Raw genomic sequence first — 26,724 nt, 5'->3', positions numbered from 1 at the left:
GTTTATCATACCATATTTTATTCGGAAATAAGACCTCACTGATTATAAGACCCTCCTAATTTTTTTAAGTATTACTTTATAAAAATATTTTGTATACAAATATTAGACCCACAAGAAAATACCGATAAGAGAATAAAATTCTAGTGCCTTATTCTAAGTGAGACAGACACTAAGTCTTTCAGAAAATCATTGTCAAGAGAATACAATAGATCCCTAAGTCAATAGAGAATGGTACATGGAATACCGTTAGGTTCAGCCCAAAAACAGACTTCATCCTCTTTTAGCGAAAACAATGAGATCGCAGGAGTATGGAAGCTGGCTCTTCCATTTGTCCTTTTTACCTGATCATGCCTTTCAATATTACAGCTCATAAAATCAGTAACTACCGGCAGTCTTGTGCTTCAGTGGCATAATGTTTTCATGTGCCTTGTGCGATTCAGATACTGCATAAGAAAATTAATTCCCAGAAAAGTCATACGTTTTTATTTAAGTTGGAAGTTTGAGAAAAATGGAGTGCGGGTTGCAAGTCGTGAGTTTTCAGTGCAACCAAACATGATTAGTAGAGCTAGGATTTTGATGACCTATAAATCATGAAAAAATATCTAAAAGCAATGCATTTATGACTTAAAAATCTTTCAAAAATTCCCTTTAAAATGCCCTAAAAATTGATCTTACATAATTGGCTTAGTAGGAAAAGAAGTTTTGTACTACCTAATATTTAGACTAGTAATTAAATTAAATTCTAGTATTAACATTTAAGTTTATTTAATTTTACACAATTTTTTCTAAGTAGTACACTTTAATTAATTATTTTACCTTATGTAGTTTCCATGTTAGTTGGGAGGCCGGAGAGAAAAAGACCTTTGGGGAGGCCGAAACGTAGATGGGAAGATAATATTAAAATGGATTTGAGGGAGATAGGATATGATGGTAGAGACTGGATTAATCTTGCTCAGGATAGGGACCAATGACGGGCTTATGTGAGGGCGGCAATGAACCTACGGGTTCCTTAAAAGCCAGTAAGTAAGTAAGTAAGTAAGTAAGTATGTAGTTTCCATGTAGTCCACCACAAGGCCACTCTTATCCGGAACTAGCAGGTATAGAGGAGTCTATATTGAAGGTGTGGTTGGACTGATCCATTACATGGGGTGTACTACGTTAAAATGGCAATATTTGTGTAGAAAAACGATTAAAATATTATACAAAATAATGGGTATTAAGGGACAAAATATGTAGAGAAAATATCAAAGGAAATAACATTATTTTACATTAATAATGGGGATTTATGGCCATAATTAAATGAAAATACCTCAAAAATGACCGAATAAAACAAAAAATGCTCTTATGAGTTGAAACAGGCAAAAAATGCAAAAAAAAAAATGCCCTAACAAATGTGTCTTAAAACACTCAGTTTATAACCTAACATATAAATACTAAAGCAGCTATGTTTCTGGCTTAATAGAAAAAAGATGCAATTTCATCAAAATCCTAGCCCTAATGATTAGATACTAGAGAAATGAGAAAGAAAAAATTGCATTTTCATGTTTCTGTGTACTAGATTTTAAAATCCAATGTCGAATATAACACAAAAATCTGGTATAAAATGGGAATCTTATTTTCGAGTAAATACAGTAGATGGAGTTACTGTTTTAGTGCACAATCGAGAGTGTGTATAATGTAATTTATAGTGTGAATTGGGCATCATTGGTACATGTACACTATACATGTGCTTGAAACATTGTTGGTAGCAGAAAGAAATACAACTGACGAGTTGAGAACAGTGATTAGCCTCGAAACATTTAGTATGAAGTTGTAATTACAACTTATTCAAAAGCATTTTGTTCTATTTTTGTTGAGAAAGTTCTACAAACTTAAATCTTCATGCCAATTCCTCAGTTCTGATATTTTTTCAGCAGACAGCACTATTGTCTTACAGAACGAACTACCAATTTCTTTCTAATTATTCTGGACAGATTATAATACACAAAATGCTGCTTACTCCAATGAATTTTATTTTAACCAACTAAAAAAAAGTATGAGTAGTTCTCAAAAGTCCAGTATCTTTCCACTTAATGAAAATGACGGAACAATGGGAGTCACATATGAAAAGTGTGAGTTGAGGCAATATACAACCTTTTTATAAAAATAAATACCCTTCATGATCAAAAAAGTAGGCATTCACACTGTTGAACTAAAACGTTCATGTAACGTAGTTCCTGTCAATGAAGGGATAGGTTTAAACCCCGACAGGCCAACACCAGTACCAGATCCATTTTCTATGCTGATGCTACTTGTGCTCTGTTCAAAAGTTTTCCCTTGTATAGCAGCAATTTCTTTCTGTAACTGGACATTCAGAGTATTTCTTGTAACAGGTACATATGGTTCAATAATTGTTTGAGCTCGGTTTTGCATAACTCTTCCAACTGATCCTGCACGTGGCATGTGTGCTACTGATGAGGATCTGCCGTAACGACTGATTGTAGTCACAATCGATCCTTCAGGTGATATATCCACTACACTCGAAGACCGGTTTAAAGCTGCAACATTCTGTCGGCTGAGATACGAATTACTGCCTCTCCTAGGAAAAGAACCTCCTGAAAAATTGCCGAACAAAAGTTATTCAATAATTATACAGTAGATTTGTGTTAACAAATCTATATTATTTTCAGAAGCATTCCAACATCTAGGACTTATGAATCCAAATATCTTGGAGTTATTTTCGATAGTAAGTTGACATGGAGCAACCATTTGAAATACATTTCTGAAAAAGCTCGTAAAAGATTCTCCCTTCTAAAAAGGCTAGCAGGAAAGAAATGGGGATGCTCTAGGAATACTTTGAACACTACATACAAAATGTTTATACAGCCAGTGCTGACATACTGCGGAGAAATTTTAATTACTTCACCTTTCATAAACGACATAGAATATGTTCAAAACCAAGCTCTCAGACTCATTACTGGTGGAATCAAAACAACGCCAATAGATTCTATGAGATTCCTCACTAATATTAACAGCATCAAAATGACACTAGAAGAAAAAGCACTGATTCAATATGAAAAACTTATCAGATTACCAGGTAACAATTGGCATTCATACAGTCCTCTTTGTAGATTGAAAACTCAAAAAAGTTTCATATCCATGGTTCAAGAATTAAAACAGAAAATCAATATCCCGAATTTAAAAGAAAACTTACAAATTAAACCAAACCCTTTAACTCTATTAAATATAGAATATAATCTAAATTTAACAGAAGAAATACTGAAATCAGAAGTAAACACTGAAATACTGAAACAATTGTCTTTAGAGACAATATTAGGTACCCTCCACAAAACTGGCTTCATTTATACACCGACGGATCCTTGAACTCCAGAGAACAAGGTGCCGGTGCAGGTGTTACGTGCTGTCTCTTCTCACTTTATAGATCTCTTGGATATGGAACAACAAGTTTTGATGGTGAAATCACTGCAATAAGTGAATGTCTCAGAAATCTTCTATGCCACATCAATAAATTTAGGAATGCAGTTATATTGTTAGACTCCAAAGCAGCTATTCTATCAATCGTCTCTAAACACACACCTTCATCTCAAACAGCAGAAATAACTAAAATGCTCTCTCAATTATTATCACTCAATAAAAGAATTGTATTCCAATGGATACCATCCCATTGTGGAATCCTGGGAAACGAGAATGCGGATGCTTTAGCAAAGAAGGGCAGCACTGCTACTTACAGACCTGTTACTAAATCTATGTATTACTCTGTGAAGAGATTTATTAAATCTACATACTTAGACTTCAACAAACAAAATTTGATAACACAATCCCAAGGGAAAAAATGGAACTCTCTGCATCAAAATCCACAGTTAATTCCCGATTTACCACGAAAATCGTCTGTAGCTACATTTAGATTGGCAACAGGCCATGATTGTTTGGCCAAACACCTGCATAGAATTGGAATATATCAGTCCCCTCACTGCCCATTGTGCAACTCATACCAAGAAATGGATTCGGAACACCTCAAAATCTGTGCTTCAGTGGCTAGTCATGATAATATCTTTGAAAAATATTGGAGTGCAAGAGGTCAAATGACTTTATTGTCAAACGCCTGGCATTAGAAAACAACAAACAACAACAACATCATTTGAAACTGTATACACATTCCAAGTTCAGGATAAACGAGTACAACCTGGAGTTTCACCTACTCTGTTTAGCACATCATGCCAACAGCAGAACCTCCATATAATGAAAACCAATGTAACAATAAACCCTGCTGCAACGATAAATTTTATTGATCCTAGCACACTTCCTGTATTTATATATGTTTTATCCTCCATTACAACAATGATCAAATTTTGGAGAAAACCTGAAGGAACAATAAAAAAACATTATAATAACTGTGTTTGGAATGAATGGGGCCATCTAATGCTTATCTTACAATGTAGTATTTATATGTTACATTTTATTGATGAACGTTTTCGGCATATTTATGCCATCTTCAGATCTTAAAAGTTGTCTTAAATACATACTTAATATTATGCCACATTGGTTAAATGCAATACATATCTAAAGGTGCGTACACACTTAGCAAACGAACGAATAATGAAGCGAAACTTCGTTGTTTGTTCGCTGTTTGGAGCAACGTACAAATCATCAGCAAATGGTCAGAAAACATTCACGTTCGCTGATTATCCGCAATAAAGGCAGACGAAAATATAATTATAGCAAGTGCAGCCGTTGTTATTATAGACAGTTTAACAAAAAGAACGTTAAAAACCAAAAGGCGATGGTGGCAGACGCCACTCTACGAAAGTTGCAGTCAATATAGAGGCACTGACTTGCTTCGTGATTTAAGTCGAATGGAATCAGGACAGTTTCACAACTTCTGTCGCATTTCAGAAACAGACTTCGAAATATTACTGTGCAAAATAGGGCCCAAAATTTCCAAGAAAGACAGTGAATGATGTCAGTAGGGACTCAATTTAATTTTGACTTCTGCTCCCTACAATAAACAACAAACACGTATCCACTGAAAATAAATAAACAAAAATAATTTTCAAATTTTGCACGTGTTTGACTCACCTATCTTGCAGCTGAACATCTTTCCAATAGCTTCACAAACATCATGTTTTCTTACTTTATTGTGGTAAGTAGGATGCTTGGGATTCCATAAAGTTTCCTGCTCCCTATATGCATTAATAAGATTTATAACAGCGTCTTCCATCCACTCCAGTTTCGACATCCTGTTGGTGAAATTGAACTAAGCGCTGAGTTCTGCTATGCACTACAAACTAGTGGCAAATCCCGTCCACAACGAATACCAACTTCCTTTGATGTACCGACAAGCGACGGATCACTTCCGAAGGCAAACCAAACGATCGGCTTGCCTTTGCTGCAACGTACACACATACCGATTTCAGTGAATGCATTCGTTTGTCGTTCGTTCGCTAAGTGTGTACGCACCTTAACAAACAACGAAATCGTAATTGCACTTTTTTAAGGCTAACTTGTGATTACCGTGTCCACAATCAGCTGTTAATTGTACAATGTCACTTCATAATATGTTAAAACACAAAACACTAGTTAAATAAAACAGATTAAAACAGATCTATAAAACATTAACATTAAAACATTAAAACCATTAACAGATGACACTTGATATAATTCTGATAAGATGGATGTCGTGTACGTCGTTCATTTTGTTTACATGTTTTTATTTATATTCTGTTCTAATGAAACTTAAGATGTTAAACTGCATACAGGAAACAATACATTAAATTTATCTACGAAAAGTGAAGCAGAAATTAATTTTATGTGACTTTAAACACATTTGGCAAACCTCATCTATTTACTCTCATACTTACTGATCAGAGAATTGACACTTCCGAACTTTTTGAATGGAGTTGTACGTTGTCTTTGCCTTCGTTTTGCTGCAATATCATTAGAAATGCAAACAGTGAGCATGTCCGATGATCCAGTTACTGTGTTCTTGTCCAGAGATTGGGCAGCCCTGAAAAGAAAGAATTTATACTACAATCCATAATCAAAAGGGCATCTGTCGGATACAGGGGGGAGAGCCATTAATCCTTCCCATTGAAGGCTTTAAGGAACCAACCTGGACAAATGCACAATGTCCCATCCCTACCTTCCCGTGGTGCAGCTGTTAGTAAGCATAAGTTTACAAGCTGAACTAAAGGGAGGGGCTACTCATCAATTAGCACTGGTCAGCTTGATGAGTTAATGACTGAATTTGGTATAATTTTCCTCTAACCAATACCTAATTCCCTCTCTACCCTTTCCTATCCAGTCCTCCGACTGAACTCTTACTTTCTTCGACCCTGACGGCATTAGAGTATTCGAGGCCTAGGGGTTCATTTCCCTTTCCTTCCTCCTCTTTCTACTTTTCTGTTCCTAGTGCTGACCTGCTATGGCACTAAAATCGTCCTCCAGTGGCTTAAGGAGGGAAAGCTGGTGATCAACAAGATCTCCTAGCTAGGTCCAATGGACCCGTCGACCAACAGCAGGTGTGGTCCTCCAGACATTCTGGGGGTTGTGTGTGAATGAAGTAGCCACCAAAACGTCAAAATATGGTGTTCACTTAAATTGGCTACAACTTGCCATTTTTCATAATCTGTGCTTCAGTGGCTGGTCATGATAATATCTTTGAAAAATATTGGAGTGCAAGAGGTCAAATGACTTTATTGTCAAACGCCTGGCATTAGAAAACAACAACAACAACATAATAATAATAATAATAATAATAATAATAATAATAATAATAATAAATAACAATCAATTACCACCCACTAACTTAAACCTATGTGGTCAATTTCAATCTCCAAATGAATTTTGTCTGTCAATCTCTTCAAACATCTGCCAATTCTTCAAATTACAAATTATGTAGGAAAATCTTTCAACAATCAATCATTCATAATATCTATCCAAGTCATGAACCGTACTAGACCAAAGCAATATGACATCACTTACTGATCTGCAATTGATTGAAAGCCAAGATACACTATAAAATATAGTCACACAAATATTTCATTATAACTAACGTTTTTAGGGCCGATTGTATAAACCATTTAATCTTAGATCAGAGGTTAAATTGATCCTCGTTCTAGCTGAACTTGGAATTTTGTGTTGTATAAAGTCTAATCTGAGATTAATTTTTCTTAAACTAAAGTCAACCTTGACTGAAGAAATTTCTCCGATTAAGTTAGATGATCCAAGTTCAGTTATTTCTTTTCTGTTTGAAATATATGAGTGGCAGACTGTGCAAAAAGAATAACCATTGTTATTAATATTAATACATATGGTATATATATGTTTTCAATGTCTTGCCTTAATACACAAACATTCTTATAGTTTATAAGGCTTTATCGTGTTAAGCAGTATCAAATAACATAACCTATAATTATATTATGTTTATAACCATTAATTATTATTAATGGATATGATAGGTACATTCATCAATTTTCAATTAACTGTATTACTAAACGAAAATTGTCATTTTATAAAGCTTTATTATGTTTAGCAGTATCAAACACCATAACATGATAACAACTTGGATAGCAGTCAGCCTTCTTCTTATTGTCCGCCATTATTTACAATGCACAAAACAAATCAGTGTCTCCAACAGAGTGTACGGAAAGTCGCCAAAAAGTAGTTGGAAAGTCGCTAGATTTCTCATTATAAACAAAGAAAGATTAAATTTTGTCACTATGGGGTGTTAAAAAGGTCGCTAAATCTCTATTTAAGCAATATAAAAGTTAAAAGAAATTGTCGTTGGAAAAGAGTTAAAGTCGCTAGATTGGCGACACTGAACAAACCTATACAACATGGCCCGCGCAACACATACTTCACCTGTTCATGCGATGTTGCCAAATCCTTTTCACGTGAACGTAGATTGCATTTGAACCAAGGTAATTTGATCGTGGAAAAGTTTTATACAATAGAAGAAGTGTCTGAACTCGGTTCACTTTCCGATCTTCGATCAAAGTTGATCTTTAATCAGAGAGCTTTATACAATTGGGCCTTAGACATATTATGTCAATTCAAATCAGTGCAATGTAATTAACAATTATGCTAGATTAAAAGAAACCTTATGTACCTATACATTAATTTGTACTTGATCTTTTATTTACCACATGCATAATGATGTTGGTACAGTTCTTGGCTTGGATACATAGGCCTAATAAAATAAATGCAGTTAGTTTCTCTTATAATTATGACATTTAGTACCTACCAAAAATTCCTAAAATTCAGTTTCTTTCTAAACTAAATTTTTCATTGTTCAGAAGCTGACTTTTCTAATAATTCCCACATTGGAATGAAAGTAATAAAGCATTTCATGTTTTATAAATATTTTCTACATTCAAGCACAATGAAAGTAGTTCCACATTAAATAAAGTTATGAAATTCACTAAAATACCACAATAACTATAAATGTAATGGTAATTATGTAATATCGTAATTCTGAATTTCAATACTTGTGAAGAGAGAGAGAGAGAATAGTTTAGTTACAGGTACAATGGATACATCTCAAATCTGAATACAGTAAAATCCCTCGTATCCGGCACCCAAATAACCGGCAATACCAAAACAGCAATTCTTGCTAGTGTCCAAAAGAAAAAAGTCATTCATGCGAAAGGGAAGTCAGATGAAGACGTGGGTGGTTTTTGTGTATTGCACATGCCGCATATTGTTTACTCTTTACATTGTTCTCGCGTGAAAACAGACAGAAAACCCCATTATGTCCTTGAAGCAGATCGGGTAGGATTGGTAAGCTGTAACTTGGGCCTCGCAAACAATGCGCAGAGACGATATCTTTAAATTTACCATTTGAACTCGCCCGTTTCAAAGGAGTGTTGGACAAGTCTAAATAGGAAAGTGTGAAATTCTCTGTTCCTACAGCGCGTAAAAGTTTCATTCAAGAGATAGATTGTATATATAAACAAGCAGACAGAGGTATGTTAAAGCGGTTCAAATCATCGAGTGCTACTTTGTCTTCATAGTTGAGACGTTGGCTATACTGCTCTTCACATTACGTGGCCGCTATTTAAAATTGTCATACGAAAACATTTATTATTTTTACGCTATTATATATTACAATAATTATTATGAACTGATGAATGTACATTATCGTAGTCAGTATTAAAAATAAACATTGTACCTATTTCAAAACTTTATTTTTAAATGTCTATATGAAAATTACTAAATTTCAACATGGAAAAAAAATGTTTGTGTAGGACAATGTATGTCTTTACATAACCTATAAACGTATTTTCCAATTATCTGGCAAAATCAGTTATCCAGCACTGACTTTGTCCCACAGTATACCTAACATGGCCTGCCGAAGTGGTGTACAACTTGAAATGGGTCACAGTCCTGACATCTATCCGCAGTATGTGAAACCCGAATCATGTAAAGTGAAGTGGGTAGGCATTAGATACACACACACTTTGTCCCACAGTTGCCGGATACAAGGAATAAACTGTACTTAATTTTTTAAGTTACAAAGATAAAATGACAAAGCTGCTTATTCATATTCTCTTCACTCCACCACAATATGCAGAATTTGTTGTACAAAATCCTTTACCTAACATTTCCATTTACGTATTTGCATTATGAAAGTGAACATAGAATAACCACATGGAAACTCTTTCCCCCACCATCTTTTCATCTGTAATACTTTCAACCATTACATTTAGGTACAGCTAATGATATTTTTAAACTTCAATTCACCAAGAAGACAACCTTTCATAATTAGAAACAGGTTATGTATATTTTGATGAACACCTCCAAAGAATAGGAATTGTAACAAGAAATGGATGTGCCTTATGTAATGTGACACCCTATCAAAGAGCACCTGTGTCACCACAAACAACTGGATATGGAAAACAAGAAACCAGAAGTACTAGTCAGTACAGGACAATAAGAGGATCAATAACGTAAGCCAAACTCCAGCCATTTAACAAAATGAAGAAGAATAATGTTGGAGAACTTACTTCAGTGCTCTCGCATGATTTAATTTTTGCTGCACTGTTTGTCGTTGCATTAGTTTCACTAACTGGTCTGAACGGAAAGAACCTGTCATAATATTGTTAGTCCGAAGGCCTCGCCTCATTTGAAAACCTCTTGGACCTGATAAAACCTGAAATTATGAAAAATCAATATTAATCACTCGAAATTTAAACCAATAATCTTAAATTGTTCAAAAGAAATATATTAATTTTTATTTCATGAACAAACACACATACTAAACACTGATAACAAACACGCAGAGAAAATAATGCACTGGCATCGATATGTAGATGACATAATAGTCTTATATAATGGAAACAAAAGACAAATAGAAAACCTACATCAACAACTCAACAAAATACAACCCAAATTAAAATATACAATAGAAATGGAACATAACCAAGCTATAAACTTCTTAGACATCACCATAACCAAAACAAATAACAGACACGAATTCAAAATATACAGGAAACCCACTACAACCACAACACATATACACAATTCATCAAATCATCCCATACAACATAAACATGCAGCTTTCCGTACAATGACACACAGATTAATTAATATACCAATAAACAATGATAACTACACTGAAGAATTAAACACAATAAAATATATAGCACAAGACAATGGATACAACCCTAACATAATAGACACTTACTTACTTACTTACAAATGGCTTTTAAGGAACCCGAAGGTTCATTGCCGCCCTCACATAAGCCCGCCAGCGGTCCCTATCCTGTGCAAGATTAATCCAGTCTCTATCATCATATCCCACCTCCCTCAAATCCATTTTAATATTATCCTCCCATCTACGTCTCGGCCTCCCTAAAGGTCTTTTTCCCTCCGGTCTCCCAACTAACACTCTATATGCATTTCTGGATTCGCCCATACGTGCTACATGCCCTGCCCATCTCAAACGTCTGGATTTAATGTTCCTAATTATGTCAGGTGAAGAATACAATGCGTGCAGTTCTGTGTTGTGTAACTTTCTCCATTCTCCTGTAACTTCATCCCGCTTAGCCCCAAATATTTTCCTAAGCACCTTATTCTCAAACACCCTGAACCTATGTTCCTCTCTCAGAGTGAGAGTCCAAGTTTCACAACCATACAGAACAACCGGAAATATAACTGTTTTATAAATTCTAACTTTCAGATTTTTGGACAGCAGACTGGATGATAAGAGCTTCTCAACCGATAACATAATAGACACACTAATAAAAAAGGCAAAACAAAAACAGAACAAACCAACACAAACACCACGTGAGAATAAATACATAACATTAACATATCACAATACCAACACTCACAAAATTGCAACTTCATTCAGAAAACTAAAATACAAGATAGCATACAAAACAAATAATACAACACAGAAATATCTAAATAATCACATTAAACATTCAAATAAATATAATTCAACTGGAGTTTACAAATTAAAATGCAATAGTTGCCCACATTTTTACATAGGACAGACAGGAAGATCCTTTCACACAAGATATAATGAACATATTAAAGCTATAACCAAACCCTACATCACATCAAATTATGCAGACCACATTATCAACAATAATCATGACTACAATAATATAGAAACAGATATGGAAATTTTACACATCACACCAAAAAGTTCACAAGTAAACATCCTAGAACAGTACGAAATATATAAGAATACAATAGCATACCCACAATACAGTAGCGTGCAAATTAATCTGAACACGACATATTTTTACATTTTCTGTCATTGTTGGCCTCACAGCTGCTCATACCGCTTTAATTGACATCTTTAGTACGTGTAATTCCATTGTTGAAGGTCTGTCATTATTATTTTTTTCATAATATGTGACATTTTGCCTGTCGTTTTGTACTTATAAGCATTTCAGTTGTGTTGAAGACTTAATACTGCAATCCTGTGTACATTCTGTCGTCTTCACAAATGGATACAACTCCACGAAAACGGTCTAAAATTACAACATTAGCAGAGCATTCTTCTATGACACAGAGGCAAATTGCTGCAGAATGTCACATCGGTTTGGCTACTGTTAATTCGATCATAAAACGATACAGGGAGACTGGGTCCATCACACCCCAGAAAAAAGGAAACTGTGGTCGGAAAAGGAAGACTTCACCTGCAGATGATCGTTTAATTGTCAGGAAAAGTAAATTAAATCCTAGACTAACTGCTGTCGACTTAACCCGCAAGTTAATGGCTACCACTGGGACGAATATTCACGTCACAACAGTGCGGCGTAGGCTTTTGGAAGCTGGACGAAGGGCTCGTAAGCCTATTAAGAAGCAACTGCTATCCATGTTACGTGCAAAAAACGCTTAATGTGGGCAAAATTACATCAACACTGGACAGTGAATGACTGGAAGAATGTACTTTTTTCCGATGAGTCTCATTTCGAGGTCCACGGCCACCGTGTTTCTTACGTACGGAAAGCATCCGAAAAAGTAACAGCAGCTCACCTCCAACAAGCACCCAAATACCCCCCTAAAGTAATGTTTTGGGGTTGTTTTACACATGAAGGGCCTGGAGCATTAATACCTATCAAGGGAATGATGAATTCTGACAAATATATTCACTTATTGGAAACCAGAATCGTACCCCAGCTGCAAAAATCATTTCCGGATGGCAGAGGTGTGTTCCAACAAGACCTGGCACCATGCCATACGTCTCGAAAAACTACAGAATTCTTCAACAAGAAGAATATTCAAGTACTCCCCTGGCCAGGCAACTCACCCGACATCAACCCCATTGAGAACTTGTCGTCAATTTGCAAAAGAAGAATGCAAAAAATGGATTGTTCTACAAAGGAGAAGATGATTTCTGCCCTCAATGGTGTATGGTTTCGCAATGAAGAAATGAAGAATATTTGTGGGAAATTAGTGGAATCCATGCCAAATCGTCTCAGAGCTGTTATTAGGAACAAGGGAGGCCACATAGATTACTGAGGTAGGTCTTAGATCCTTTTTTTATCCCGTTTGAGTGTTTTTGCATAAGTAATTACGTTGTTCGGATTAATTTGCACGCTACTGTATATACTTAACAGACAATTGCAGTTCAATACACACACATTATTCGACGTCATAATACATCATAACACACAAACAGCCAGCCCCCACCATAGGAACAACACACCCCCACCCCTACCATCGACAAATGCACATCATAGAGTCAAGATCACTAGTGGTTCAAGAGACACTGAAGATGACGTAACATAGCGTCGAAACGGGCCGTCTGTCGAAGGTATATGCCTTTTTTAACAATTTTAACACTTTTTTTAACGTAGACTTAAGTAAATTTTATGGTTTTAACAAAGTGTTAACGAGAACTTTAATCAATGTATTTCATGATGTTCTACAGGGTTGTTTTCGATCTCCATAACGAATTTGAATGACATCATGTGCTTCAGGAGTCACACGACAGCTGAACTGTGGCGCGAGGTGACAGACCAGTAGTGAGTGATCTCATTGAGTGCACGGCGACTCACAGCAGAAATTCCCAAGAAAATCGAGTCTTTTTGGAAGGGGTACTTAACAACCCTTTCCGATGTCAAGTACAGTTAAGTGAAAATAAAATAAAGCTGCAATATACGATTAACGATTTTTTTTTTAAATTTTAGTAGGTTATTTTACGACGCTTCATCAACAGCTTAGGTTATTTAGCATCTGAATGATATGACGGTGCTAATCCCGGTGAAATGAATCCGGGGTCCAACACCGAAAGTTACCCAGCATTTGCTCATATTGGGTTGAGGGAAAACCCCGGAAAAAACCTCAACCAGGTAACTTGCCCTGACCGGGAATCGAACCCAGGCCACCTGGTTTCGCGGCTAGACTCGCTAACCGTTACTCCACAGGTGTGGATGCAATAAACGAGGTTTCGTTATTTCCAAGAAAGGTATCTTCTGTGTACTTAATAAGATTGGTAAAGCTGGAATGGAATTAATTTGTATCATCTCGTGGATTTGCTTGCTTTTTCCACTCTGGAATTAATCCCATCCGAGCTTTGCCAGTCTTATTAGGTACACACAAGATGACTTTCTTGCAAATAACGAAACCACGTTTCTTTGCAGGCTCCTATGGTTTTCATGTAACTGTACTTGGCATCGGAAAGGGTTATGTATCCTTCCCAAAAAGGCTCGATTTTCTTGGGCATCGCTACTGTGATACACCGTGCACTCTGATTATGAGATCACTCACTACTCTGGTCTGTCACCTCTTGCCGCAATTCAGCTGTCGGTGTGATTCCTGACACACATATCATTCAAATTCGTTATCAGAGGTCGGAAACAACCCTGTATTTGATATTACCTGAAAGAAACATAAAAAGAACTAAAAATATTGTTACTGATACTGGAGTAAATTAAATGTAACTGCATTTGTTTACAGCTGAAAACAGTTTGTAAAAGTAATAATCTCTCTCCATGTGCCAGAAACCTTAAATAACCAATGAAAAAGTAAATGAGTTAGTGAGAAGCAAAATAAATGGATAATTCTCCATCTTTGTCTTTTAATTTGTAATTTAAAACTTGAGAAACAAATCACGGGTGCTCGTGTAAAGGGGGTTAAGTATGATTTCACTAAACTGGGATAAGTACAGATTTCAACTCTCCACAATTAATTTTTTCTTGTGTTAAAGGGGTTAAATCATTCTTCCATCCATGATGCAGTTACAGTGCTCCATATTTTGTGACAAAAGGGTTTTGTTCAGTACCAAAGGAGAGAAGTTTACATACCTTGCAATTTGACTTAACCCCCTTTACACAAGCACCCGCAAAATACTCCAGCAAGCAAAAATGTCTAATTTCTCATTATGAATCAACAAAAAAAAGTAGAGCACATAATGTACAGCTCGATTCAGCGTCAATGGCCCCTGTCCTTGGTTGTATGGCTAGTAAGCAAGCTGTATGTTGCATCATAAGAAAGAAATTTAATCATAAATGTGCATAGGAGGGGAAGAGGAAAGAGGAAGACTGAAAATAATATCTATGCTCGAAACTGAGGGACACTCATGTCAAGAAAATATAAATCATCATGACATCGTTTAGTCAACAGACGTAGTGGTTAGTAATGGGACGTGTGGAAGAATACTGTGTTTCAAGACAGAGTGTACCGTGACATGATAAGAAGGAAGTGTTAGATGTTATGACTGCGCGGCCTGACCTGTGTGAACCAGCCCGCCAGTGGTGATGAGTAACTTACTCTTAATAATAATAATAATAATGGCTTTATTTAACTTGCCAGAGTTAAGGCCATAAGGCCTTCTCTTACACTCAACCAGGATTAAAACTTGCTTACACAGTTGAACATAAAACTGGATCGGAATTAAGTAATTACATACTGATACAATTTAGGTACATAATGAGATCAAAATAGGTAGTTACATAAAATTTACCTCATAAAATAAAAATAAACATAGTGAAATACATATTAATGTTGTTAGAATCAAATACGAATCACATAAAAACAGAAGCCCATAATTCAATAAAAAAAATGTACACAGTAAAAATAAAAATAAACACATTAGTATACATATTAGTATTAGATTACAATTAAGTAGGATTTACATAATTAAACCAGAAACCGACAATTGAATAAAATGTACACAAAAAATAGATTAATAATAAAAAACAACACAGTGGGATACATATTGGCGTTAAGTGATAAATAAACATGATTTAGATAATGAAAATAAGAAACAAAAAAAATAAATAAATACAGTGGAACACATTCCATTGAATATTTGCAACGCGTTAGGTCTGGCAACTCATCATAAGATATTTTTCTAATTTGCATTTAAAGGAAATTAAAGTTCGGCTGCCCTTGACTTCAGGCGGCAGAGAATTCCAGTGACGAGAAGTAGCAACAGTGAAAGATGAAGAATAAAGAGATGATGTGTGGAGTGGTATTTCTAGCGTGTTATCATATTGTGACCGAGTATTTAAGTTATGATATCGAGAAAGACTGTGGAATAGGACAGATAAGTAAGAGGGAGTAGAGGTGTGCAAAATTCGGTATACAAGAGAAAGGGAATGTCCATCTACTTACTTTTTGCAGAGGCCAAAATCCCTGAATCAAGCTGTAATATATGATTTGCTATTAAAACATAACACTACACCATCTGTCCTACAGAGATAATTAAACAAAGGAATCAAGTGACCATGCATACGTATCTTACAGACCATTAGGCACTGGTTGAAATTAATAGTACTAGAGTTTTATTGACTGTAACATAATTGAAACTAACCCTGTAGCCATCATAGCCAAAACGAGATGTTTGTCGTCTGTTCATCTGTCGCAAATTGAGAAGCCGAGTGGCCAATCTCACTCTGTTTCGAGCCAACTGCTGTCCAACATATCTTCCTCTTCCTCTTCCTCGAAAATTTCTGTAACCACGGTAACGTGCTTGATTTCTGCTGGCCAAACTTGCTGTACTTCCAAATCTCTTCAAAAGCGGGCTTCGACCACCATAAAAATCACGTTTATATTGGCCAAACTGGTTTCTGTATGATACCTATGAACAATATAACAATATAGACAATTAAATTTATGCAATGTTCAGAAATATAAACTTTTTGTTTTTCTAGCCAATAATTTATAATCTATGGACATATTTCTAGGAAAAGCGCGTACGCCACACACACACACACACACACAAACCCATGAGTCATAGATACAAGAAAAATGACTGTTTGCTCACAGAACTGCTGAAGTAACAAGCACATTAAAATCTACCAATAGGACTTCAATTTTTTGTAATTATGAATAAATTAGTGATGTTAGAAGGAAAAATTTTCTGCTCTCTTACAACTTCGAAAGCTCATGTGTATTGTTCTACCCAGTATTTTTTAGTTGTTTATTTAACGATAATGTATCAATTACTAGGTTATTTAGCATCGATAGAATTGGCAATACCGAGATGAGATCGAAGATTCACCATAGATTGCCTGACATTCGCCTCACAGCTGCAGAAAATCTTGGAGGAGAAAAAAAAAAACAGATAAACAGCCCAAGTAGGAATCAAACTCATGCCCAAGTGCTGCCCCAACTCAGCAGACAAATGTGCCTGCCACCTGAGCTAAGCCTGTGGCTCCCAGTTTCCTAAATTATTCACTAGTAATCAGTGGCGGCTCGTGCCTTTCTTGGATGGGTGTTCACAAAAAATAAGTAATGAACACACTGATATATTCTCGTATAGCTGAGTCACACGTCAGAGATAAACCAGTTCTATATGCATGTACCAAATCTTCGCATATAAACCAAAATTAAAACCATTAAACAAGAGTAGAGTAAAATTAATTCATAGGACTCACCTTCACTGCTGTTGTAGATGGTGTTGAAGGTCTAGATTTATTTGTATAGAAACTCCATGCGCCTAGTTTTGAGAGATGCAAACTTATCAATAACTTTATTATTGAAGTCTCTGATGTTGTTAACAAGTTTTTTTCCATTGCCAACATAGCCAATGTACTTAATCGGTCTTCTGTCATGGTGCGGAGGAATGTTTTAATCCTCTTTTAATTTAACACACAATTTCACACACATCCGTCTCCAAACTTCAAGTGTTACTGTTTCAACTTTCAATATGCACCATTGCAGGTTGTATTTTCCTTACTTTGCTGAACAAAAGACAACAAAATCAGCATCCGCGCATAACGGTATTTTGAAAAGAAAGAGTAAAGAGAGAAAACGTGGAAAGAGGGAGAAAGGAACAGGATGCCAGATCCAAGGGAGATGCAGCATCTCTCTTTCTCTGTCACTAGCACGTTAAGACCTGTGCGAGCAGAGCTATTGTAACCATTGTAACAAACCAGAAAATATTCTCGCCTCAGGCTATTTCACCCTGCTAGAGAAAAATTGTGCGAGCTGCTGTCAACCTGTCCAATGGAGATTTAAAGACACACGACACATGAACGGGACATTCTCTCGAGACGAAAAATGTAGGAACGTCATTGCACATTGGAAAGTAATCTATTACTAATAATAAATCTGTAGCCGAAATTTTTCTGGTAATTTTCGATTTTCCAAAAATAATTGGTCTTAGCATATATAATTAATCGCCCTGAAACCGAAAATAGCGTCTTTGAAATTTTTGTTTGTATGTCTGTCTGTCTGTCTGTCTGTCTGTCTATGTTTGTTACCTTTTCACGCGATAATGGCTGAACGGATTTCAATGAAAATTGGAATATAAATTAAGTTCGTTGTAACTTAGATTTTAGGCTATATGGCATTCAAAATACATTATTTAAAAGGGGGGTTATAAGGGGGCCTGAATTAAATGAATAGAAATATCTCGCTTATTATTGATTTTAGTGAAAAATGTTACATAACAAAAGTTTCTTTAAAAATAATTTCCGATAAGTTTTATTCCTTGAAAAATTTTGATAGGACTGATATTTAATGAGATAAATGAGTTTTAAAATTAAAATAACTGCCATCTAAGGCCGTGTAATGAATTAAAAAACAAATGACTTCGTCTATAAGGGGCCTTGGACAGCAACAATCGAAAGCTATGAAAGATAGCCTACAGATAATGTTTCTGTGTAATATCGGATGCTAAATTAACCGATTTGTATAATTAATTATTAATTCACCATTGGAAAGTGTAGTTTCTCTAGATGGACATAATACTATAATGTTATTACAGTAACTTCTGAGTGAATCGAGGACAGGTAAGATTAAAATAGCTTCTTATGCACAGAAAACTTGATAGGCTATTCTGTACATTCGTTTCCTGTATTTCCTAAAATAATTTTTATGACCAAATGAGTGGTCTCTGGATCAAAATGATCGCATTTTAATTATGCAAATACAATTTAAATTAAGTAACATAATAAACGATTTATCCTTCTATCAAACACGAATGTTCCCTGGATCAAATGTCCTATTTTAATTATATAATTACTTTATATTTATTTCTAACGGGTGCAGCGGAGCGCACGGGTACGGCTAGTAGATGTAATAATATTAATACAGTAATATGTATGATTATTGTTAGTTTTTAAGGTGTTCACGTGCTCCTGTACTCATATAGAGGAACTGCCACTGCACTAGTTCATATATTTGCTAAGATAGACACAGACCAAGCAAGGAGAGACAAGAAACCGGAAGAAGTCAGAAACTTCTTTCAGAAATGCCAATCTATTTCTACATAATATACTAACAAGCTAAAAAATTATGTCACCATAAGTGCCATCTCATTTCTGCCACAATTAGTCTTCTATTTCATTACGAGTGTCACTTATTTCTACTTGACTACCAGTACACAAAATGTTCAGCTGTTTCTATGAGATAAACTGAGGAACAGGACAAGTATAATGTAAATTGCAAGTATTTTATGGTTTAATTGATGGCCAGAGCAGAAGCAATTTCAGGTTCGTTCCAACAAGCGGTTCATGGATCAGTTCATGTACGGTTCCTCTACCATCTTATGCGCATGCGCTAGTTGAGCATCTGCTATTGGATTGAAACTGAACTGGACGCTGTTGGAACGCTTTCACGGATCGTTATATACTAAATCCAGAGATGCTATAACTGTGATCATCTTTGCTAAGAATGGGATGCTTAATTATTATCTTTTCGCAGCTATAGTCCCGTCACTCTAATTTCCGGCAGCCAATCGTGTTGCAGGTTCGGCTACATTTAAACATGTGCGTCTTGTGATTCGCTTATGAAGACGTTATTCATTTCTTAAGGCTCGATAAATGCTTAATATAATCGCCCGCCATTTTGGCTCTTTCATTGGCGTTCGCAAAAAGCACACAAAGACGTTATTTGCCGCTCAATTATAGTGCATTTGATTTATTATCATAGGGGCTACGACATGATAATGTTTAACGGTGTGGCAAATAGATTCCTCGTATGGTAGCTTGGCAACGAAAGAACAAAAATGGCGAACGATACTACCTACCGACTTTATAGAGCCTTCACTTCCTAAGATTTAAGCAAAGAGGAGGAGTCACGCCGGGAATAACAGCGTCACGACTATAATTCTAATTGCAGAAAATAGAATTTCGATAATTTTCTATAAAAACATAACAAAAAAATATGGAAGGCAAGAATTTCGCTAATTCAATGTCGTGTACTGGGAGACTCTCATATAAAAATAGTTCTTTTTTTTTTTAATTATTGATTTATGTACGTTATTTATTATATTTTTAATCAAAGTTGCATGATGAAATTGTAATGAACTATTTCAATACTCAAATAATTTTCATTCTCTTTCTTTTTGGCGAAAATTTAAATTAAATCTTTAGTTTTATTATTCACCTGCACTGTCACTTTTCATCTTAACCTCACTGATGTGCATACTCTTCAGTACATGCCTCAAACCGCTGATTACTTCTGACCGTTTCGAACCTGTGTCAAAAGTTTGTTGGAATGCCTGATTGCAGTACACATTTCCAGTTCAGAACTGGTTTGGAGTGTGTTGGAACACTTTTTCTGCATACTCACAATAGTTACGGACGGTTCCTGACTGTTGTTGGAACGAACCTTTCATATACAAAAAGTCTAAGAAGAGTAACAGAAAATCTACATACCGGTACTATAGTTATTTCGGGAAAAACGTAATATGGCGAACGCAAAGCTCCGCCCACGTCCCCTTTCCACTTTTCCCCTACAAGCTCACCACACACCCTAGCGGGAAAGAGTAGAAATAGGGGTTTAGGGTAGGGTGACATCTAGTGTAGGAAAGTGGAACAAAAAGAGTAACGACACCTACGAAGCAAAAGAGGAACTTCGTCCTGTCAGTCTCTCTCTCTCTCTCTCTCTCTCCAGTCTCTCCTTCTCTGTTCCTTGCTTAATGTCTCTCTCTTTTTTTTTTTTTGTCGTACGACTTCGCAGGAGGGGAGATTCGATCCGAGAAAGTTCGTAACTAAACCTAAACGCACGCCTTTTGTTCACGCTTTAGACCTCTCGGCTACCGAGGCGAGTTGGGGGTAGAAGGGAAAATTAATCTATTTATGTTTAAGGGAACTGCCATAACGTATTGTAGAAGGGGACAATGACCGAATAGCGTGGGTAGAAACTGGTGGGCTTGTGAATGTCGCTTGGTAGGGGTTGACTATGGGGGTGGCTTCATTGTGTCCGTGTCCAACTTCGTATACAGACGTAACCACGTGTAGTGATGATCCGTACCGAAGACGTGTACTCATTACGAGCGTCCAACCTGTGGGAAAAAAAAGACTATTGTGTTACTTCGAGGACGAGCAAAGTTAACAGGTGAGTGTTGTTTAATGAAAACCACATTACATTGTGTTGTGTTGTGTCAGTACATGTTGTGGACAGTTGTCTAATGCGTATTGCATTGTGGTTGTGGACAGTTGTCTAATGCATATTGTCTAATGCGTATTGCATTGTGGTTGTGGACAGTTGTCTAACGCGTATTGTCTAATGCGTATTGCATTGTGGTTGTGGACAGTTTTCTAATGCATATTGTCTAATGCGTATTGCATTGTGGTTGTGGACAGTTGTCTAATGCGTATTGCATTGTGGTTGTGGACAGTTGTCTAATGCATATTGTCTAATGCGTATTGCATTGTGGTTGTGGACAGTTGTCTAATGTGTATTGCATTGTGGTTGTGGACAGTTGTCTAATGCATATTGCATTGTGGTTGTGGACAGTTGTCTAATGCGTTGTGGTAGGCAGTGATCCATCGAAGCGGGACAGATAGCAGAGAGAGACAGTAGAGAGAGAGAGAGCATGCGAACGAGGTGCCGAGCGGCGCGGGTGGGGATAACTTCCCCTACTGGCGTTCGCCGTAATACGTTTTTGCTGTTATTTCATTAGGATTCATAATGTTACCTGATTGAATCTGCCACCTCGACCGCGTCCACGACCTCTGCCTTGATATCTGCCTCTGCCACCACGCCTGCCTCGAGATTGTTGGGTTCCTCTTGAAACAACACTTCCTGCACCACTTGCAGTACTTTTCCGATTCAAACGGATGATTTCATCTAGTGTTTTAAGGCAAAGAACCATTTAAATCATTTTGAAAATGCGTAGGCCTATATAGCCTAGTATAATTTCCCATTCCTTAAAGGAAAACTTCACATAAATGGCACCACAAATGTTTACGCATTTACATTTATACAGTTTTTCTTTTTGTATCATGAAAAACTGAACAAATCTTTACAGTCAAAATTTGTTTCTCGATTTCGGCCAATAAGAGACACATACCTAAAAATGAAATACCACTAATTCTAATTTTAAAATAACGGTAGCCTACTTTATTTGGCACAATCTGAAAAACTGCTGCTGCTGCTGCTGCTATTACTACCAATATCTCCACCACATCCTCTCGCCAATGCTGCTGCTGTAACACTGTCACTCACTAGTAATGAGTATTCGACACCTCTTAAAATAATACAGAAGCAGCAGATATTTCTGATTTTCTCTTTTATTTGAAGACCTTAAAATTGAGATTTATTTAGCTACTCGTAATATGTTCTTAATAACTTTTCATTTGTTAAGCCTAAGATGTAAGATTAACAGGCTTAATATATTATACATAGAATGATGAAATGCCAAAGGTAATACCAATACTTCCAGCATACAAATAGTTTCATACTTAAGACATACCTGTATATTCTAATGCATTACTGCAGCCCCCTTTTTGTCACCAATTGAAGTGTGTGGCTGAACAACAGAACAAGCGCCACTCAGCAAATTGTTCTTCTTTCTTCTTTCTTGGCGCTACAGTTCATTGTGAACCTTGGCCTCTTCCACGATTTTCCGCCAGTTGTCTCGATCCTGCGAAATTGCTTTCCAATTCCTGTATCCCATCTTACATATGTCTTCCTCAACTCCATCAAACCATATATTATTTCAATGTACCGAAGTACATATGATATTTCCATGCAGATATTCTGCGTCATCATACGATGAAAGAGTAATGGAACGGAAAAAAATTCTCTCCGGCACCGGGATTTGAACCCGGGTTTTCAGCTCTACGTGCTGATGCTTTATCCACTAAGCCACACCGGATACAACCCCGGCGTCGGACAGAATTGTCTCTGATTGAGTTCCAACTCTTGGGTTCCCTCTAGTGGCCGCCCTCTGCACTACGTCATAGATGTCTATGAACATAGGACCGAAGTCCACACATGTGCTGATGTGCACTCGTTATGAGTGACTAGTTGGCCAGGATCCGATGGAATAAGCGCCGTCTTAAATCACTTCGTGATTTACGCATATCATATATTATTTCAATGTACCGAAGTACATATGATATTTCCATGCCACTAGAGGGAACCCAAGAGTTGGAACTCAATCAGAGACAATTCTGTCCGACACCGGGGTTGTATCCGGTGTGGCTTAGTGGATAAAGCATCAGCACGTAGAGCTGAAAACCCGGGTTCAAATCCCGGTGCCGGAGAGAATTTTTCTCCGTTCCATTACTCTTTCATCGTATGATGACGCAGAATATCTGCATGGAAATATCATATGTACTTCGGTACATTGAAATAATATATGATATGCGTAAATCACGAAGTGATTTAAGACGGCGCTTATTCCGTCGGATCCTGGCCAACTAGTCACTCATAATGAGTGCACCTCAGCACATGTGTGGACTTCGGTCCTATGTTCATAGACATCTATGACGTAGTGCAGAGGTCGGCCACTAGAGGGAACCCAAGAGTTGGAACTCAATCAGAGACAATTCTGTCCGATGCCGGGATTGTATCCGGTGTGGCTTAGTGGATAAAGCATCAGCACGTAGAGCTGAAAACCCGGGTTCAAATCCCGGCGCCGGAGAGAATTTTTCTCCGTTCCATTACTCTTTCATCGTCCATCAAACCATCTTATTCTTGGTCGTCCACGGCTTTCTTTGGCCCCCAGGATTTCCATTTAATATCTTTTTAGGAATTTCTACATCATTCATCCGTGCCACGTGCCCAGCCCACCTTAATCTTGCTGCTTTTACTATTCTTCTAATAGGCAGATCTTTAGAGATGGAATACAACTCATCATTATATTGCCTCCTCCATCTTCCTCTCTCGAATACTGGGCCAATTATTTTACGGAGTATCTTCCTCTCAAAGGCATCCAAATTTCCAGCGTCCTTTTTTGCAGCATATGCTAGTACAGTCTTATAAGTGTTTTATAGATAGTTATCTTTGTGGTACGAGATAAAATTCTTGAACAAAGTAACTTTCTTAAGGCGAAGTAAGCTCTATTGGCAGCCATTAACCTCTACTTTATTTCATATGAAATATCATTAGAATGAGGTATTTAAATTCATCCACTCTCTCGAAGTCATATCTGCCTATTGTTATTCCATTAGACAGTCCGGCTTCTATTCGTGTTGGTTTCGTAACTGAAGGCTTTTTACTGTGATGGGTAGTCGGGCCATCGCCAAACCCCCTGCCTGGAGGACCAGGTAATTTTTTATCAGGGTTATCTTTCCCTAGCCTTTGGAGAACCAACTCCATATGTTACAAGGCAGCAACAGTTGGTTTTGGTTTTGGTCCACCCCGGATCAGCAAATTGTTCAGGAGAGGTAATTTTAAAACATTTCAGCTTATCCTACACCCAATACACGAAAGGAAACGAGTCTCCTGCGGATTTTCGATGAAAAAGGCCATGAGTCACGATAGAAGAGGTCTCAGTCTGGATGTTACACTGAAAATTCTAGCTTTGCTCAAGTTGGCGCTTGTTCCATTGTTCGGTCGCATGCTTCAATTAGTGATTGCAAACATAACATGCAAAAGGTCCAGGACAAATTACTAAGGAAACGGTCAGTTTCCCTTGTATTGCATCCTGGACCTATCAAGTGTTATATTTTTAACAAGTGAGAGGAGAGTTATAAGAATGCTTTACAATATACAGGTATCAAACAATTATTATGCTGAAAATATTTCTGACTGCAAATTGAAACCACTGTTTATCATTATATATACAGTTGACAGAAGCCATGAAGCAAAAAAAAAAATTGCCTTCTTTGGTGTAGCTTTTCTGGAGAAATACCAAAATATTTGTTGCTGGTGTTTATCACTATATAGCTACATCTCATAGAAGCCAATGAAACAAAAGAAACTTGTGCTTTCTTTGGTGTAGTTTTCGTGGGGAAATACTCTACAGGAACGCTATTGTTACACTTTCTAGAATCACTGGGATAAACTAGAAAAGAAAAGGAATAGTTCCATTGATCGCCACGATAAAATATTAATTTTTACTTCATTTGTATTCTATTTTCCCTGGACCAAAACAAAATATAAATGGAGTAAAATTAATATTTTACTTGAATTCGTGCTAAAATAGTTTAAGCGTACATTACCGTGGCTCATTGGGACTGTTCCCTTTAATTTTCTATTACGTGGGAAAATTTCAGTAAGTTATACGGATTCCTCACAGACAATTAGGCCTATATCTTAAAATTCTAAAAAGAGCACATTTGTCTGTGTTTGTCGAATGCGCATCATCATGCTTACGAAAAGGTGCTTTTCAGTGCCAATAATTTATTTTGTGTGCACAAAGTTGGGACTTTGAAGTAAGAGGAAATGGAAGGAATCCGTGTTCTGAAATTTATCCAACTATTTTCACTTTCGAAATCACTCGAACTACGTCAGCGCTAGTTTCACCCAAAATATCACATTAAAATGAGTAATACCATGTGTCTGATCAGCAAATAAAGACGATTATTTTCTCTGAACTAAAAAATTATACTTTTTTTGCACAGAAGAAATCAGCGAACGAAAGGTATATTTTCCCTGAAATAATCAGCCTACTTCACATACTATGTACATTTGGCCTTGATTTCTCGCAACGTTACGGCACACTTTTTAGTGTCTTACCTTTATTCTAGGGTCGTTCAATCTCTCTAAAACACAGTAAGTACTACTAGTGAGCGACCCATAGAGCGTTAAAAAAATTACCTATATGTACATAAAAATAAACCTAACCTTAACCTGATTGCACGAATACTATATACTCAATAAAGACCGAAATATTATCAGGCTAATATAGTATCTACGGCATACTAACGCAAAATATCGGGAATTGTAATAAGCCTGAGTCCATGGTGACCGTAGAATAAAGTGCAAAAGTAACACACTGAGTTGTCACCAACAAAAGACAAAAGCACCAATGGGTCGTCTATATGAAAAGAGTTAACAATAAACCTTCCGAAGTTTAATCAACACAGATACCCAAAACTTACGTCATCAAGTACGAAAAGAAAATATAATCAAATTTGCACAAAATGTTTCACAGGCATTCTTACACTACGTTAGCATCTATAAACACTGATTACGAAACTCTTAACACTTCACACCTTTTTCTTTAATAAGGAAACAAGTCACTCAGCTCTTTGACTGTCATTTCAAACACCCAGTATATATATTACCATACCTAACGACATCCCCAATTTGTAGTTTGTTGTCATGATGATGTTTTATTCGTAACTCACACATGTATCACGAAGCTCGCCATGAAACTATTAAGTTTTTTTTTTTTATTACAAGTTTCAATACAGAAGGATAGCCAACATTTGCATTATTAACTCTCAACTACACGTTCCCTAAACATAAAATACGCAAAAGGTTACGAGCAGTAGCAGATATAGATCAAACTTGTTTTGCTACTCCTTGCTATATACTTTTCAATTAATTTCATTTGTTTAATATATACGGTTATGTAACATTTTTTTCACATAGTTGGTTATAGGTGATCACGAGCACAAGCCCTAATCA

The 26,724-nt window shown here is 36.5% G+C and overlaps 1 protein-coding gene across 1 annotated transcript; it reads right to left on the bottom strand.

Moving 5' to 3' along the window:
- Positions 1–1,469: 1,469 nt before the first annotated feature.
- LOC138703646 (uncharacterized) lies at positions 1,470–26,502 on the bottom strand. Its single transcript, XM_069831707.1, has 6 exons — positions 26,384–26,502; positions 21,836–21,987; positions 16,277–16,543; positions 10,005–10,150; positions 5,859–6,004; positions 1,470–2,594 (listed from the first exon to the last, which is right to left on the bottom strand). The coding sequence occupies exons 1-6, from the start codon at positions 26,415–26,417 to the stop codon at positions 2,179–2,181; spliced, it is 1,161 nt and encodes a 386-aa protein (XP_069687808.1). The 5' UTR covers positions 26,418–26,502; the 3' UTR covers positions 1,470–2,178.
- Positions 26,503–26,724: the final 222 nt, after the last annotated feature.

Source organism: Periplaneta americana, chromosome 7 (genome assembly GCF_040183065.1).
Source record: "Periplaneta americana isolate PAMFEO1 chromosome 7, P.americana_PAMFEO1_priV1, whole genome shotgun sequence".
NCBI classification, from domain to species: Eukaryota; Metazoa; Arthropoda; class Insecta; order Blattodea; family Blattidae; genus Periplaneta; species Periplaneta americana.
This window is presented reverse-complemented; position numbering and strand designations above follow the sequence as displayed.